The sequence below is a fragment of the Bos indicus x Bos taurus genome, chromosome 5 (assembly GCF_003369695.1).
Source record: "Bos indicus x Bos taurus breed Angus x Brahman F1 hybrid chromosome 5, Bos_hybrid_MaternalHap_v2.0, whole genome shotgun sequence".
Classification (NCBI taxonomy): domain Eukaryota; kingdom Metazoa; phylum Chordata; class Mammalia; order Artiodactyla; family Bovidae; genus Bos; species Bos indicus x Bos taurus.
This window is the reverse complement of record NC_040080.1, coordinates 69,469,590-69,486,702: the sequence shown is the minus strand read 5'-3', so window position 1 is coordinate 69,486,702 and position 17,113 is coordinate 69,469,590. Positions and strand designations below refer to the sequence as shown.

The 17,113-nt window shown below is 45.3% G+C and overlaps 1 protein-coding gene across 2 annotated transcripts in view; it reads left to right on the top strand.

The window, feature by feature from the left end:
* PPM1H (protein phosphatase, Mg2+/Mn2+ dependent 1H) overlaps nt 1-17,113 on the top strand; it is a 306,613-nt gene that overhangs the window by 191,888 nt on the left and 97,612 nt on the right. For both annotated transcript variants that reach the window (XR_003511171.1, XM_027542423.1), the window contains exon 5: nt 15,339-15,423. Coding sequence is in view for 1 of the 2 variants with exons in the window: in XM_027542423.1 (XP_027398224.1) it covers nt 15,339-15,423 (85 nt within the window). In the remaining variant the exon portion in view is untranslated. The remainder of the gene's footprint in view (nt 1-15,338; nt 15,424-17,113) is intronic.

Below are 17,113 nucleotides of genomic sequence, written 5' to 3'. Positions count from 1 at the left end.
CACCATTAAGTGTTTCTCAAGTCTAGTAGCCTGGCGATTTGGGATTTCTTTGCTATTTCAGCTCCACCGAGAGATTCTACGATTATTAAGCTAGGAGATTTTCATATATATATCAGTTCAATTCAGTCGCTCAGTCGTGTCCCACTCTTCGTGACCCCATGAATCATAGCATGCCAGGCCTCCCTGTCCATCACCAACTCCCGGAGTTCACTCAGACTCATGTCCATCGAGTCAGTGATGCCATCCAGCCATCTCATCTTCTGTCATCCCCTTCTCCTCCTGCCCCCAATCCCTCCCAGCATCAGAGTCTTTTCCAATGAGTCAACTCTTTGCATGAGGTGGCCAAAGTACTGGAGTTTCAGCTTTAGCATCATTCCTTCCAAAGAACACCCAGGGCTGATCTTCTTCAGAATGGACTGGTTGGATCTCCTTGCAGTCCAAGGGACTCTCAAGAGTCTTCTCCAACACCACAGTTCAAAAGCATCAATTCTTCGGCACTCAGCCTTCTTAACAGTCCAACTCTCACATCCATACATGACCACAGGATAAACCATAGCCTTGACTAGATGGACCTGTGTTGCCAAAGTAATGGCTCTGCTTTTGAATATGCTATCTAGGTTGGTCATAACTTTCCTTCCAAGGAGTAAGCGTCTTTTAATTTCATGGCTGCAGTCACCATCTGTAGTGATTTTGGAGCCCCAAAAAATAAAGTCTGACACTGTTTCCACTGTTTCCCAGGAAGTGATGGGACCAGATGCCATGATCTTCATTTCTGAATGTTGAGCTTTAAGCCAACTTTTTCACTCTCCTCTTTCACCTTCATCAAGAGGCTTTTTAGTTCCTCTTCACTTTCTGCCATAAAGGTGGTGTCATCTGCATATCTGAGGTGACTGATATTTCTCCCGGCAATCTTGATTCCAGCTTGTGCTTCTTCCAACCCAGTGTTTCTCATGATGTACTCTGCATATAAGTTAAGTAAGCAGGGTGACATATACAGCCTTGACGTACTCCTTTTCCTATTTGGAACCAGTCTGTTGTTCCATGTCCAGTTCTAACTGTTGCTTCCTGACCTGCATACAGATTTCTCAAGAGGCAGGTCATGTGGTCTGGTATTCCCATCTCTTGAAGAATTTTCCACAGTTTATTGTGATCCACACAGACAAAGGCTTTGGCATAGACAATAAAGCAGAAATAGATGTTTTTCTGGGACTCTCTTGCTTTTTCCATGATCCAGCGGATGTTGGCAATTTGGTCTCTAGTTCCTCTGCCTTTTCTAAAACCAGCTTGAACATCTGGAAGTTACGGTTCATGTATTGCTGAAGCCTGGCTTGGAGAATTTTGAGCATTACTTTACTAGTGTGTGAGATGAGTGCAATTGTGCAGTAGTTTGAGCATTCTTTGGCATTGCCTTTCTTTGGGATTGGAATGAAAACTGACCTTTTCCAGTCCTGTGGCCACTGCTGAGTTTTCCAAATTTGCTGGCATATTGAGTGCAGCACTTTCACAGCATCATCTTTCAGGATTTGAAAGAGCTCAACTGGAATTTCATCACCTCCACTAGCTTTGTTCGTAGTGATGCTTTCTAAGGCCCACTTGACTTCACATTCCAGGATATCTAGCTCTAGGTAAGTGATCACACCATTGTGATTATCTGGGTTGTGAAGATCTTTTTTGTACAGTTCTTCTGTGTATTCTTGCCACCTCTTTTTAATATCTTCTGGTTCTGTTAGGTCCATACCATTTCTGTCCTTTATCGAGCCCATCTTTGCATGAAATGTTCCCTTGGTAACTCTAGTTTTCTTGAAGAGATCTCTAGTCTTTCCCATTCTATTGTTTTCCTCTGTTTCTTTGCATTGATCACTGAAGAAGGCTTTCTTATCTCTCCTTGCTATTCTTTGGAACTCTGCGTTCAAATGGGTATATCTTTACTTTTCTCCTTTGCTTTTCACTTCTCTTCTTTTCACAGCTATTTGTAAGGCCTCCCCAGACAGCCATTTTGCTTTTTTGCATTTCTTTTCCATGGGGATGGTCTTGATCCCTGTCTGCTGTACAACATCACGAACCTCCATCCATAGTTCATCAGGCACTCTATCTATCAGATCTAGTCCCTTAAATCTATTTCTCACTTCCACTGTATAATCATAAGGGATTTGATTTAGGTCATACCTGAATGGTCTAATGGTTTTCCCTACTTTCTTCAATTTAAGTCTGAATTTGGCAATAAGGAGTTCATGATCTGAGCCACAGTCAGCTCCTGGTCTTGTTTTTGCTGACTGTATAGAGCTTCTCCATCTTTGGCTGCAAAGAATATAATCAATCTGATTTTGGTGTTGACCATCTGGTGATGTCCATGTATAGAGTCTTCTCTTGTGTTGTTGGAAGAGGGTGTTTGCTATGACCAGTGCATTTTCTTGGCAAAACTCTATTAGTCTTTGCCCTGCTTCATTCCATATTCCAAGGCCAAATTTGCCTGTTACTCCAGGTGTTTCTTGACTTCCTACTTTTGCATTCCAGTCCCCTATAATGAAAAGGACATCTTTTTGGGGTGTTAATTCTAAAAGGTCTTGTAGGTCTTCATGGAACCGTTCAGCTTCTTCAGTGTTACTGGTTTGGGCATAGACTTGGATTACTGTGATATTGATATTACTGTGATATATATATATAAATGTGTATATATTTATAAATAGAGATTTTTACATATATATTACATATAATCTACATCTATAACTATAAACCTCTATATCAATATATAAGGGATACATCCATCCTAAGTCACTTCAGTCGTGTCTGACTCTTTTTGCGACCCCATGTACTATAGCCCACCAGGTTCCTTTGTCCATGGGACTCTCCACGCAAGAATACTGGACTGGGTTGCCATTTCCTTCTCCAGGGGATCTTCCTGACCCAGGGATCAAACTCGCATCTCTTATGTCTCCTGCATTGGCAGGCAAGTAGGCTGGCTTTTTCCCACCAGCGCCACCTGGGATACATAAATATGTTCATTTTCCCCCAGTCTTTGTGCCACTTGAACAAAACCTTCTATTGAAGCTGAAAAGCTATAGTATCATTATTATCCTTGTACCATATTTACACCTATTTGCAAAATCATTTGATTATGAATTTTAGGATGTTTTTGGTCTTAAGGCCAAAGGTTTTGCCTTGAGGAGGCCGGAGGGCTGAAAGGTGTTTCTCTGAAGTGCATAGAGCAGAGCAGGGGCTCTTAGGCTTCCTGAGGTTCATAGGAAGGAAGTGCCAGCTGGAGTTCTCCTGCGTTTACCCTCCACCATTCTCCAGACTTCCTCTTCCTCCTAAAACTTCAGTGTGTTGCTCCTTGGCTTGACTCTGAAGCTTTCTGGAGAGCTGTAACTAATGGTGTAAGAGCTGTTTGGGGTACCAAGGCAGCATCATCTCATTTCAGTGAACAAAAGGCTGGAAAGGCAGGTATGTGCATAAGCCTCTGCTATTTAAACCCAATAGCATCCCAGAGCGAGGGGACACTTTCTGAAAGTCTCCATGAGGGTGTTCTACATAGTGAGAAAGCTCCAGAGGGTGTGTGCTTAGTCTCTCAGTCATGTCCGACTCTTTGTGACCTCATGGAGCGTGGCCCACCAGGCTCCTCTGTCCATGGGATTCTCCAGGCAAGAATACTGGAGTGGGTTGCCATTCCTTTCTCCGGGGGATCTTCCCAACCCAGAGATTGAACCTGGGTCTCCTGTATTGCAAGCAGATTCTTTACGGTCTGAGCCACACAGTGAGAAAGATCCAGAGTGTAGCTATGGACATAAACTATAGCACTTTGTCCACAACACTCACCAGTATATGTTGAGTGCTGCCTGTCCTGGAAGGAGGAAGATGTCTTCTGAGCAATAGAAAGTATAACTGGCTGTTTGCTCCCTCCTACTCCACTGACTCCCAGCAGTGATCTATAAGAAGTGCCTCTCCCATCCCTCAATCACATCTAGACCCCTGGGTGGCTGCCTCAGCCTTGAACTCTGGCAGTTGTGTGGTGGTGGGCAGCCTGCAGGCAACGGATACAGTCATTGGAAGCAGAGGGGGGTGTTTTGTTTTCACTTTATCCAAGTGTCACTGATTTAACACATTGAAAATGTGTCAGTTGCTGCTGAAAAATAACAGTATACATTTCTACAGGGATTATACTGTCAGTGCCCAAGAGGTACAGTTTCAAGTTCATAGGTCCTCAGAGAAATGAGTGTATTGGACTAGTCCAGAATGCCCAGGCTTTGGGGGAGAAGGAAGATTGCCACTGTCCAGACCCTTCTATATGACTAAAAGGAATGGACTCTAACCATCCAGAGGAGGGCTAGCGAATCCCTCAGGTCACTCCGTTCATCTCTCACTCAGAACGTCTTTCCATCGTTTTCATTTGTGAGCATGTTCTGCAGTTCTGAACCTACTTCTGTGGGTCTCTTCTTATAACAAGTGATGGGGAGAGGTACAGCCGTTTTTGGCCTTCACCACTTCTCATTTTTTATAACAAAATTCTGTCGCTGGATTCTCAGCAGCTCCTGATGAAGTTACAGGAGTCTTTTGTAGTCATGACTGAGCTCCGAGAGATGCTTGGGTCCCAGGAAGAATTCTTTGGACACTCAATGCTCGGGTCACACAGGGTTCGTGAAGACTGGTAGTGTAACAAAGATGAGTCAGCAGTCAAGAGGATTCTTGGTGAATATTCTTTTGTGAATATACAGCCAGATCTGAGCAAATAAATTCCTCTTCAAAATGTGCAGAAGGAATGTAACATGATTCCTGTGAGTCAGATGATACAAAGATGTCTAAAGGAAAATTAACTTTCCCGCTTCCATACCTTTCCCCCTACTCATTCAAAGATAATTTATGTCATCAGACAGCCAGGTGGCCAGTTAGGAACAGCGAAGGCGTATTCAGTCATGGTGATAGTGCAGCCAAGAGGTGAAGAGGAAAGCAAAGTGTTTTTTCTCCCCACAAGGGCCCCGGTCAGGGTCAGGCAATGATGGACAGCATACGCAGCAGGGCAGAAGGAATCTGAAGAGCCGCGCCTCTGGAGCAGGGCATGGAGATGGGGGTGACAGGCAGGTGATGGAGAAGGGGAAGGAGTGGAAAAGTACTGGGAGGACAGAAGTGTCTGAGCCAAGACTCCTGGTGGACATGCCTAGGCTGGGAAGGCAGGAAAGTGTGTAAATGTGTAAAAGGGAGGGAGACGGGAGGGAGCCCTGGCCTGCAGCTCCCTGCAGAGCCTGGCCGGGCACCAGGGGTGAGGAGGGCAGCTTCTCCACAGGTCTGCTCAGCAGAGCCTGAAGGAGCACACAGAAGATTTTGGCCTGGAACTAGATGCCTCGTGTACTTCCCCCGGGGCTCAGTGGTGAAAGAATCCACCTGCAATGCAGGAGATGCAGTTTTGATCCCTGGGTCGGGAAGATATCCCCTGGCTGAGGGCATGGCAGCCCACTCTAGTATTCTCGCCTGGAGAATCCCATGGACAGAGGAGCCTGGGGGGCTACAGTCCATGAGGTCCCAGAGTTGGACACGACTGAAGCAGCTGAGCACACAGGCACATATAGGGAGTATCTATATATAGTTTGTGTTTTTATAAAAATGGGATTATTCCACATACTACTCTGAAAAGTGCTTTTCTTCCTTAATAATACCTCTTGGATACCTCCAGGTCAGAGAACAGACTTTTATTTTAAGTGGCTGTTTAATATCATACTGATTACATACCAATCCATTCAACAGTTCCCCTCTTGGGAGACATTCAGAGCGTTTCCAGTCTTTGCACAAGTGATGTCAAAGATGTATTGTTGACTCGAACTGACCCTTTTATTTCTTTAGGATATATTCCGCACAGTAGGACAGCTGAACCTTTTTTATGTAGTTATAGTTTTTTAAATTTTTATTTAGTTCTGGCTGTGCTGGGTCTTTGTTGCTGTGCTCGGGCTTTCTCTAGTTGTCACAAGTGGGGGCCACTCTTCGTTTGGTGTGCAGGCTGCTCGTAGAGACGGCTCCTCTTGTTGTGGAGCACGGGCTCTAGGGTACATGGGCTCACTAGTTGTAGCTCATGGGCTCAGTAGCTGTGGTGTGGAAGCTTAGTTGCCCCACAGCATGTAGGAACTTTCCAGACCAGGGACTGAACCTGGGTCCCCTGTATTGGCAGGCAGATTCTCAACCACTGGATCACCAGGGAAGTCCCAGTTACAGTTTTAAGATGTTTAAAAAGTATAATTCATGTTCTCTTTAATTATGAGAATGATTTTTCCCCTCACCCTATGAGAGCTATTATGTGTTGTTAGTTTTTTCAATAAATGTTTGCCAGTCTGATGTAAAAGATCATATTCCTTTTGCTCTAATTTGCCTTTTCCTGGACTCGTGAGGTAGAGCTTCTTTCTCTGTGCGTACTGAATATTTGCATTTTCCCTTCTGTCCGTTGTTTAATTGCCACTTCTGTCCTTTTTTTCCTTTGTGTGTTTGCCGGATGCCTTTAGAGAGTATCCCTCCTGCTCTGAGATGGGTTTAATGGGAGTTAGTGTGATCTCCTTAAGAGAAAGTGTAAAATTGAGAGAATATCTGAAATGAGCAGCATGTTTGGCCCTTTATTTTTCTCTTGACCAGTTTACACTTTGACCAGCTTGGGGGGAAAAAGTAAATCTTTTTTACTCTAAATTGTGACACCAGAGGATACAAGTAGCGGAATTTTCTAGGACTTATTCTCTGAACTCAAATTTCTCATCAGTTAGGAATAAATTGCCCATGTTCCCTTATGTGGCTAATATGGTAGGCGGGAGCACAGTTAACTCTCAGTGTCTTTGCTTTACCTTCTTTTCTCCCATCCTTGCAGTTAACTCACAAAAACACATTAAACCTTATCATTCACCATGTTACAAATACTGCCCCATCTATTTTACTGGATAATAAATTAAAGCATGTATATTTCAGTTAGTCTCTGTAAATGAAAGGCTGGCCTTAACTTTGCAGAATATGCTTAGGAACCTTGCCCTCTGTATGGTATGGGATACCAGCTGGCAAGTGGTTGCCAATTGACTAAATCACCCAACCCCCGGTGACTTCCTCACCTGGTCTGTCACCAAACACTGAGTGGGTGAAGGAAATGTCATCCTGACCACAGTCATCCACAGGTCTAGACCTGAGGCCCCAGAAGAGAGGTCAGGGCATATGCCTAACTCTCCTTGGCACTCATTGCTGCTATAGATTTTTTTCTCCCCTTGAATAAAAACATTTGGTAAAATAATGAAGTAGAAGGTATGAAGTCTGTAGGACCCTAGCATGAGAGAATGCAGCTTTAAAGGCATGTCTCTATTGTTTGTTTAGGACAGGCTTTGTCAGCCTTCACATGCACTCTGTTCCCTTTGAAACTTCTTCCCTCTCACTACCCTGCTCCAGATTGGAGACCTGCTCTCTGACAAATTGATCCCAAGATCAGAGGCATGAAAGAGAGATCAAAAGGAAGCCAGGAATCACATAAGAGCATTGTGGTACAGGGACTGGAGAGTTTGGCTATCAGACACGCTGTCATTCTTTAATCCGTGGATGTCTCACGAAGGAAGAACTTGATAGTTCAAACAAAACTGAAGAATGCTCTGTACAGAGATGGATTTAGATACAGTGATCTACTTATGAGCATAATTAGGTAGGATTACCCCACCAGTGAACATTGGAGTTGAATGCTGACACCTCATCGTGTATGAATTTGAAATGAAAAAAAACAGAATAAGCCTAGTGGTGGCTGCATTCTGTCTCCTCTGCCCACCAAGAGCGGGGCCCCTGTTCATTTTCTCCTTAGCTTTTGTTGTTGTTGTTGTTGTTGTTAACTTTATTATTTTATTATTATTATTATTTTTTACTTTACAATATTGTATTGGTTTTGCCATACATCAACATGCATCTGCCACGGGTGTACACATGTTCCCCATCCTGAACCCCACTCCCACCTCCCTCCCCATACCATCCCTCCGGGTCATCCTAGTGCACCAGCCCCAAGCTTCCTGTATCCTGCATCGAGCTTTTGAGTCACTTTTCAGTGGTGCTTCAGCCAGAACAACATCCTTTTAGGTCCACTGTCTTTTCATAAAACCAGTGGGAAGGCTTATGGATTTTTGAGGACTCAGATTATAGAAAATTAGGCAATTATAAGTCACATTATTAAGAAAAGTCTTATTTGAGACTGTCACTTCTGGACACGTCTGTTCATCCATCTAAGTCCAGCTCGCTCGTATCTATTTAGTCACTTATCCCTCCAGCAAATAGTTATTACGTGTCTGTCACAGACCAGGCTCTGAATGCTGGATCTTCAGAGACCAGGGCTTAGGTTCTGCCCAGAAGATGCCCTCAGGTAGTTAGGGACAGTCACAGAGGTCATCCATCACAGAGAGCCAGGTAAGGGCAATACCAGGTACATGACACCATAGGGTCACAGAGAAGAGGCAATGAAAGTAGACTGGAAGGATATGCTCCTAGGCTGGGTCTCAGAGAGGAGTCGGTTGGCCAGATGAATGGAGACGTAGTGGGAAAGGAATAGCAAGTGTGAGGCTAAAACCAGAAACAGAGGCAAAACCCAGGTAATGAAAGAGTTTGGAAATGCTGGGAAAGCAGGATGTGATGCTTTAAAATGATCTTGGTGACCCTGGGGAGCAGGGTTCAGAGGAGGGCAGAACTGAGAGCTCCTGAGTCAGGTGGATAAGCTCTGATGGGGCCTGAACCCAGACAGTAACAGAGGAAACCAAGGCAGGGGGCAGCTCCGCCTGCTGTTGAGGGGTTGGGCGCTACAGGATCGCTGCCTGTCTGGATATACAGGGTGAGAAGGGTTCCAAGGCTAAGACGGCTTCAGCAATGGGCCCCTGGGTGGAAAGGGTTGCTGTTCCCTGAATCTGGGAATGCCGGAAGGACGATTTTGGGGATGTGCTGAGGGGAGGATCATCAAGTCTGAAACATGCCGAGTCCGAGACACCAGTGAGTACCTGAGTGAATGTTTGCCAGCTGTTGGCTGTTCCAGGCTGGAGCACGGCAGAGATGTGTGGGCTGGAAAGGATATTTGGAGTCATCGGCATATGCCATTGTTAAAGCTAATGATTCATTCAGTAAAGGGCACCAAGTCAGGATCAGCTTCATGGGGGTGTGACCTATGCAGTCACAGGACCCCATACTCAGAAGGGCCCCCGTATTTGGCTTCATGCTCTGTTGTCACAGTCTTTAAATTCTCATTAATTTTTTAACATGAAAAAATAATTTATTTTTTTAATAACTATGTGTTATTTTTTTGACTTGAGTTTGAGTAAGCTCCGGGAGTTGGTGATAGACAGGGAAGCCTGGCATGTTGCAGTCCATGGGGTCACAAAGAGTGGGACACGACTGAGCACCTTCACTTTCACTTTTCACTTTCATGCATTGGAGAAGGAAATGGCAACCCACTCCAGTGTTCCTGCCTGGAGAATCCCAGGGACGGAGGAGCCTGGTGGCTGCCATCTGTGGGGTCGCACAGAGTCGGACATGACTGAAGCGACTTAGCAGCAGCAGCAGCCGCATTTTTATTTGGCCCAGGACCTTGGGAATTCTGTAGCCAGCACTGCTCATGACTGCCTGGCTCCGTGCACAGTAGTGAGGCCATAGTGTGAGCAGCACAGACATGGTTCTTGCCTTAGGAGCTTATGGGCTGGCTCGGCAGGTAGACAGTTAAGGAAGGAATAACAAAACAAAATGTGTTATGTATTAGAAGGAGCACCAGGCTAATGGAACTCGGAGGAGAGGCCTCTAAACCAAAACTTGGGGGTTAAGAAGGTGGAAAGTGAGTGCCCAGGCAGAGAGGCAGAAAGACAGAGTGGCAGTTCACAACCACACAGGAGGTAGAGAGGAGTCTGAGAGGGGAGTATCCTGGGAGGCCAGAGGGCAACCAGGAAGGAGGAGTGTCTCGGAAGTCAGGGTCAGGAAGGACCCACAGATGCTGCCTGGTGAGTGGGGAATGAAGTCATGCCCAGTAAGTTCAGCAGCAAAGAGGCTACTTAGAGACTCATGAGGGTAGTCAGGTATAGAGAGGGGCAAGGCATGAGTTTACCTGTTTTTAAGGGATCAGTAGGAGATGTGGGCGGAGAGACCTTGAATGTAGATTCTGTGTGTCATTTTTTGTGTGTTTGGCTTAAATCTCCTGTAGAAGATTACAATTTTTAACATCCTCATTATTTAATTTTAAGATTCTTTAACAGATCACAGCAAAGCTCATTATAAAACTGTTACAGTGTCTTCAAAGACTTGATAAAATACACAGAATTGCTCCTTTTGTTTTCTATATTTCCATTAGTTGCAGAAGGAGTGGGGTTAAGATGACGTTTGTTTCCCTTCTCCTTTTTTTTTTTTTTTAACTTTTATTTTATTTTTAAACTTTACAATATTGTATTAGTTTTGCCAAATATCGAAATGAATCCGCCACAGGTATAACCTTTGTACGGATCTGCATCTCCATGTGTAACTGACACATCAGGGGCTCAGTTGTGTGCTGTAGTGTCTTATTCAAGAAGATATTAAAGGAAAATAAAAAACAAACAACGTGTAAACCTTGGTTTCCCAAGAAAGGAAAAAGATGCTGGAAGTGGGTTTCACATGAGCAGAGTAATATTTGTTTGGTTTTGGTTTCAATTTTGTTTGAATTTAATCACAAAGTGTTTTGAGCACGGTTTTGAACCATGAACAGAGAGCCAGTAGAGGGAGAGGTTGGGAACACAGAGGGAGTTACTGATGTAAGGCGGGCCCCGGGGTTGGGAGTGATGGGTGGACTCACCTAATCAGCAGGAGGAGAAGGAAAGATGGCAGAGGGAGCAGATGTCCAAGTGAAGTCCCCTCTCAGTGCGGTGACATCCGCCCACTTTCCTTGTATAAGCAAACACCTGCTGCCTCCTCGTTCTGTTCTCTTCCTCCCTCAGATTCAAGGCAAAGCTCCTCCTAAGTTCTCTCATCCATTGTTTTCTTTTTTTCTAATTGGAGTTTCGTTGCTTTACAGTGTTGTTTAGTATCTGCTGTACAACGAAGTGAATCAGCTATAAGTATACATTTATCTCTTCTCTCTCGGACCTCACTCCCACTCCCCCATCACACTCCCCTTTGTCATTGTTGTCCAGTCATTCAGTCGTGTCTGACTCTTTGCGACTTCATGGACTGCAGCACACCAGGCTTCCCTGTCCTTCACTATCTCCCTGAGTTTGCTCAAACTCATGTCCATTGAGTCTGTGATGCCATCCAACTATCTCATCCTCTGTTGTCCCCTTCTCCTCCTGCCTTCAATCATTCTCAGCATCAGGGTCTTTTCTAATGAGTCAGCTGTTCACATCAGGTGGCCAAAGTATTGGAGTTTCAGCTTCAGCATCAGTCCTTCCAATGAATATTCAGAACTGATTTCCATTAGGATGAACTGGTTTGATCTCCTTGCAGTCCAAGGGACTCTCAAGAGTCTTCTCCAACACCACAATTCAAAAGCATCAATTCTTCAGTGCTCAGTTTTCTTTATGGTCCAGCTCTCACATCCACACATGACTACTGGAAAGACCATAGCTTTCATTAGACGGACCTTTGTTGGCCAGGTAATGTCTCTGCTTTTTAATACACTATTTGTCATAGCTTTTCTTCCAAGGAGCAAGAGTCTTTTCATTTCATGGCTGCAGTCACCATCTGCAGTGATTTTGGAGTCCCCCAAAATAAAGTTCGTCTCTGTTTCCAGTGTTTTCCCATTTATTTGCCATGAAGTGATGGGACTGTATGCCATGATCTTCATTTTTTGAATGTTGAGCTTTAAGCCAGTTTTTTCACACTCTTCTTTCACTTTCATCAAGAGGCTCTTTAGTTCCTCTTGTCTTTTTGCCATAAGGGTGGTGTCATCTGCATATCTGAGGTTGTTGATGTTTCTCCTGGCAATCTTGATTCCCTGGGTCCCACTCCCTAGGTCGTCACAGAACACCGAGCTGAGCTGCCTGTGCTATATAGCACGTTCCTGCCAGCTGTCTATCTTATGCGTGGCAGTGTCTATGTGTCAAACCCAGTCTCCCAATTCATGCCCCCCCTCTCCCCAGGTCGATACATCTGTCCTCTGTGTCTCTGGCTCTGTTCCTGCCCTGCAAATGTGTTCATCTCTACCATTTTCTAGATTCCACATATATGCATTACCAAATGGTATTTTTTTCTCTTTCTGACATACATCACTCTGTACGAAAGACTCTGAGTCCACACACATCTCTACAGGTGACCCAACTTCCTTCCTTTCTATGGCTGAGTAATATTCCACTGTATATATGCACCACATCTTCTTTATCCACTCATCTCTCATCTGTTCTTATATTCAATTAATATTCATGGGGCTCCTGCTAGGTGACAGGCACGATGTCAAGCATTTGGAATATAATAGAACCAAATGGAGCAGGCCCCCCTCCTGACACTTAGGTCCTGGAGGAGGCTCTTCCACGTCTGGTTAGACATTTGTTGGCTCCTCCCCACAGGCCACACTGAATGACACCCCAGCCTCCACTTTCTCTGCCTTCCTCCTCTTCCTCATTGTCTTTTACTTCCCTCCCGGCTATCCACCTGTCTAGTCTGAGCCTGGAAGCTGGATTCAGGGGCTGTGTAGGAAAAGGGAAAGAAAAGAGTTAAGAATAGCTTCCAGGAAAAATTTGGGAACAGAAGATTGCCGTGGGAATTTGCTGCCGAATGCCTTTTGCTCTAGTCCCTCATGTTCTCAGAGCCCTTCTTGCTACTTCAAAATTAGGCCCTGTACTGCTTTTCTAGATTCCACATGTGTGCAATGTACAATATTTATTTCTCTCTTTCCGACGTACTTCGCCATGTACAGATGAAGCTATTTGCAAACCAGAAATAGAGAGACAGATGTAGAGAACAAAAGAATGGACACCAAGGCGGGTAGGGGGCGGGTGAGATGAATTGGGAGATTAGGAGACTGACATATATACGCTACTATGTATAAAATAGACAGCTAATGAGAACCTTCTGTGTAGGACAGGGAAAAGAAAGTACAATCTGTTTAGAGGACATATATTAACCTTAAAAATGCATTCCAATATACATTAGGTACAGACAAATACTGTTTGATTTCACTTATATGAGATGAAATTCAAAGTCAGAAAGTTCATTGGTAGATGCCACGGGAATGGTGGGGTGGAGGTGGGTGGGAAGGGGAAATGGGGAATCAGTGTTTAATGGGGCAGAGTTTCAGTTTAGAAAGGTGAAAAATTCAGGAGATGGATAAGGCTGAGAGTTATCACAAACAATAATGTGAATATACTTAGTGCCGCCGAACTGTACAGTCAAATAGTTAAAATAGTGTGTTTTATATTATGTGACTTTTACCACAATAAGAAAAAAAAAAAATATTGGGCCCTATCCTTGACATTCCTGACCCCTTATTTCAAGTTCTCCAAGTTTCTTCATCCTCTATCAAAACTCCTCCTCTCTCATTACAGTTATTCTCAGCTGTTAAGTAGGACAAAGACAATTTCAATTAACTCACACTGATTTGTGAATGGTTGGTATCACCTTTCTTGAGGTAGGGGGAGGTGGTTGCATTTTACAAGTGACTCTGGGTTTATAGCAAGGAATCTTTACTCTGTCCTATTTTTTGGCAGCATAATAAAATAAGTGAAGTGTGTATTTCAGCATGAGGCATCCTCTCCCCAGGGTCAGTCTCCCCAAACTTCTCCATTTCCTTACCACTTCCACCATTTTCCTCCTGGATCCATAAATTCTCTAACACCCCCAAGATTTTTGTCGTCACCTCCTCCTTTGCCTGCCCCCCTATGACAGAGCAACTGGGCACAGGTGGTGAGGGGGAGGGGGAGGGGGAGGGCAGCTGCAGCCCTTAATAGGGATTGTTTCCAAGTCAGGGACTGCCTGCCTCTGCAGCGGGAGTAAGGGGTGCCAGGGGCTTGTTGGCACAAAGAATGCAGCCTCCCCGTGTCAACGAGACATCCACCTGGAGCTGAGCTCATTGATGGCATTCCCCATGCCTGTGGGCTTTCACAGAGAAGTGTGTTGGGTCAGCAGGTCTCTGGCTCCCTGATACTGGGGAGCTTTGGAGTTCAAATAGAATGCAGTTCCCCCAGCCACTTGCTTTTGTTGTAGAAATGGCAGCCTTCCACCACAGCGGATCGATATTTGGGAAGTAAGTGCTGCAGGGACTACTGCAGAACAAGGCCTGAGCACAGGAGGCTCCACGGGAAGAGCTTAGGGAAAGTTGCTATCGATCGATCCTGTATCCTCTCCTTTAGATGTCAGCTTTGGGGAGATCTGTTTTCCCAAAAGTCCTGGAGTCAGCAGTAGCTCTTGGGCACATTTTTGGGAGTTTGTGAATTTCCTGAACTTTGAGATGACAGTGGTTTTCCCTGGACCCAAGATGTTACCCTAGAAACTCAGGAGTCTAGGTCAGCTGCTCTCAGATTTTAATGTGCCTCCAAATCCCCTGGGAATCTTATGACACTGCAGATTCCAGTATAGGAAGTCTGTGGGGAACCTGAGAGTCTGCACTTCTAACTAGCTCTCAGGTGAGGCCTGTGCTGCTGGTCCGCAGATACTTTGAGTAACGAACACTTGGAACTGCCCTGTCGACTACTTCAAGCACTAGCCCACTTGCGACTGCTTAACTTAAAGCTAAATTAATTACAGTGAAATAAAATGAAATATTCAGTTTCTCAGTTTGCACTGCATGCGTGCATGCTAAGTCGTTTCAGTCATGTCCAACTCTTTGCAATTCTATGGACTATATAGCCCGCCAGGCTCCTCTGTCCGTGGGGATTCTCCAGGCAAGAATACTGGAGTGGGTTGCCATGCTCTCCTCCAGGCGATCTTCCTGACCCAGGGGCCAAACCCACGTTTCTTATGTTTCCTGCATTGGGAGATGGGTTCTTTACCACTAGCGCCACCTGGGAAGCCCCTCAGCTTGCACTGACCATGATTCAAATGCTCAGTACCCACATGGGGCTGCACAGATTAAGGCACACATTTTAAGGATCATAGGAAGTTCGCTTGGAGGGCATTAGCCTAGAGTGAGCCTCTGTGCATCATTCATTGATCCATCCATTTATTCATTGAGCATCTGTCATATGCCAAATGGTATGCTTGGTGCTGGGCATTAAACTAGCAGAAAAGAGAATGTCGTGCTCTTAGAGATACCTACAGTATGGTGAGGGCTCCAGAGTTGGTTTCACTGAGCTTTGCTGTGCAGGTTGGAGGAACAAAGGTCCCCTGAGAGTTTCATGTGTATTCTCAACCAAGCTGTGGAGTCATCTCAAAATCACAGTGCTTATGAGATTGGCTGCTGACATGCCTTTTCACCCTTTCAGGGCCATAATCATCAGAAACGGAGAAATCATCCCCATGTCTTCGGAGTTCACCCCTGAGACCGAGCGCCAGCGACTGCAGTACCTGGTAAGTGCCGCCTGGGTCTGGCAGAGCGCCGTGGCATCGGGGGATGGCGTCAGAGCTGTTTTGGAGGAACACATTGCTATTGACATGGGAGCAGACCCACAGCAGTAAAATGGCATATGGCATTAACTCCCCCCACCCCACACGCACCTCCTGGATCACACATCCTGGCTCCGTGTGTGACGATACATTCCACCTCTGTGAATTTATTATGGTGGCTGGTTTTCTTCCATCTGTGACCAATCAAAGACACAGCATGCTCTGTTTCTTTTAATGATTTGGTATGTACAATATGAAGCATGGTATTAAAGAATGTGGATACCTTGTCCCCCGGCCTGCCACCCACTTTAACTCAAAGGGTACAGATGAGTGTTAATCTCATATGAGGAGGAGGCAGCCCCAGAAACCCGATGACCCCCCATGACTTCATGCTCCGATACAAAGTCTCAGGGGCCCTTCAGGAGAAATGCAGGTGTCCGAAAATCTGTGTCTAACCTGAAAATAGATTCTCCACGTAGATCCCACTCTTTGGAGTAAAATTATGAGCAGGTTCTAGGAGGGCCGTTTGGTTTTTCAGATCTTGAGAATTTTTGCTTCATTGAAGATTTGAGTTTTCTGGAAAACGGAGTAAATGTCCTACCCTCATATCCCAGCCGTAGGGCATTAGGCTTATGATCTCAGTCCCATGATGATGGTCATGATCCAGGACTGCTTTGCAGTGGGCATCTTGGGGACCAACTGCAAATATAGTCTGTGGATGATATATTTTCTTGCCAGTTGGCTTTCTTTTTAGATAAAAGGCTAAGGTAGTGACCTTCTGCTCTTAGAAAAGAATTGATGCAGCCTACTCTGAAAGGAACTCATTTATGTCTCTTAATTCTGGCACATGGGAATAAGGTCAGGACTTGATGACTTTGGTTGACTTAGCAAGAAGCTGTGTGAAAGTGAGAATCGCTCAGTCGTGTCTGACTCTTTGCAACCCCATGGACTGTAGCCTGCCAGGCTCCTCTGTTCACGGAATTCTCCAGGCAGGAATACTGGAGTGGGTTGCCATTCCCGTCTCCAGGGGATCCTCCTGATTCAAGGATTGAACCTGGGTCTCCTGCATTGCAGGCAGATTCTTTACCATCTGAGCCACCAGGGAAGCCCAAGACGCTGTGTAGAAGCCCAAGAAGCCCAAGCTTCCCTCAGTTCCCATGACTGTGTTGTGTTGGTTTTACTCAATAGCTGAGCTCTGTTGATTTGGGTGGTTAACCTGGTCCACAAGACAGTAGGAATCTAAAGCCGAAGTAAAAGCTTTTCTTCATTCTTTTACTATTATTTTTGAACCCATCTGTTGCTGTTTACAAGCTAATAAACTTGAATCTTTCTGGGCAACCCAGATGTTAGAGCGCTTCACTTTGTCTGTCTGTCTTGGCAGGGGGAAGGGACCAGCAGCAGGATCTCACCCTGGCCCCATCCTCACTCACCTGCTGGGTGGCTGTGTTGCTGTGAGGGTCCTTCCAAGTAGAGTTCACAACAGCCGGCCTCCCTGCCACCTGCCTGCCTCTCTCCAGCCCATCTTCCACAAAGCCTCCAACATGATCTTCACACTTCACACTTCTTTCCCTGAAACTCTTTGGCTCCTCACAGGGTACAGACGGCAGACTCAAAATCAGGTGTCCCACCCACCTCTCCAGCATCATCTCACCAT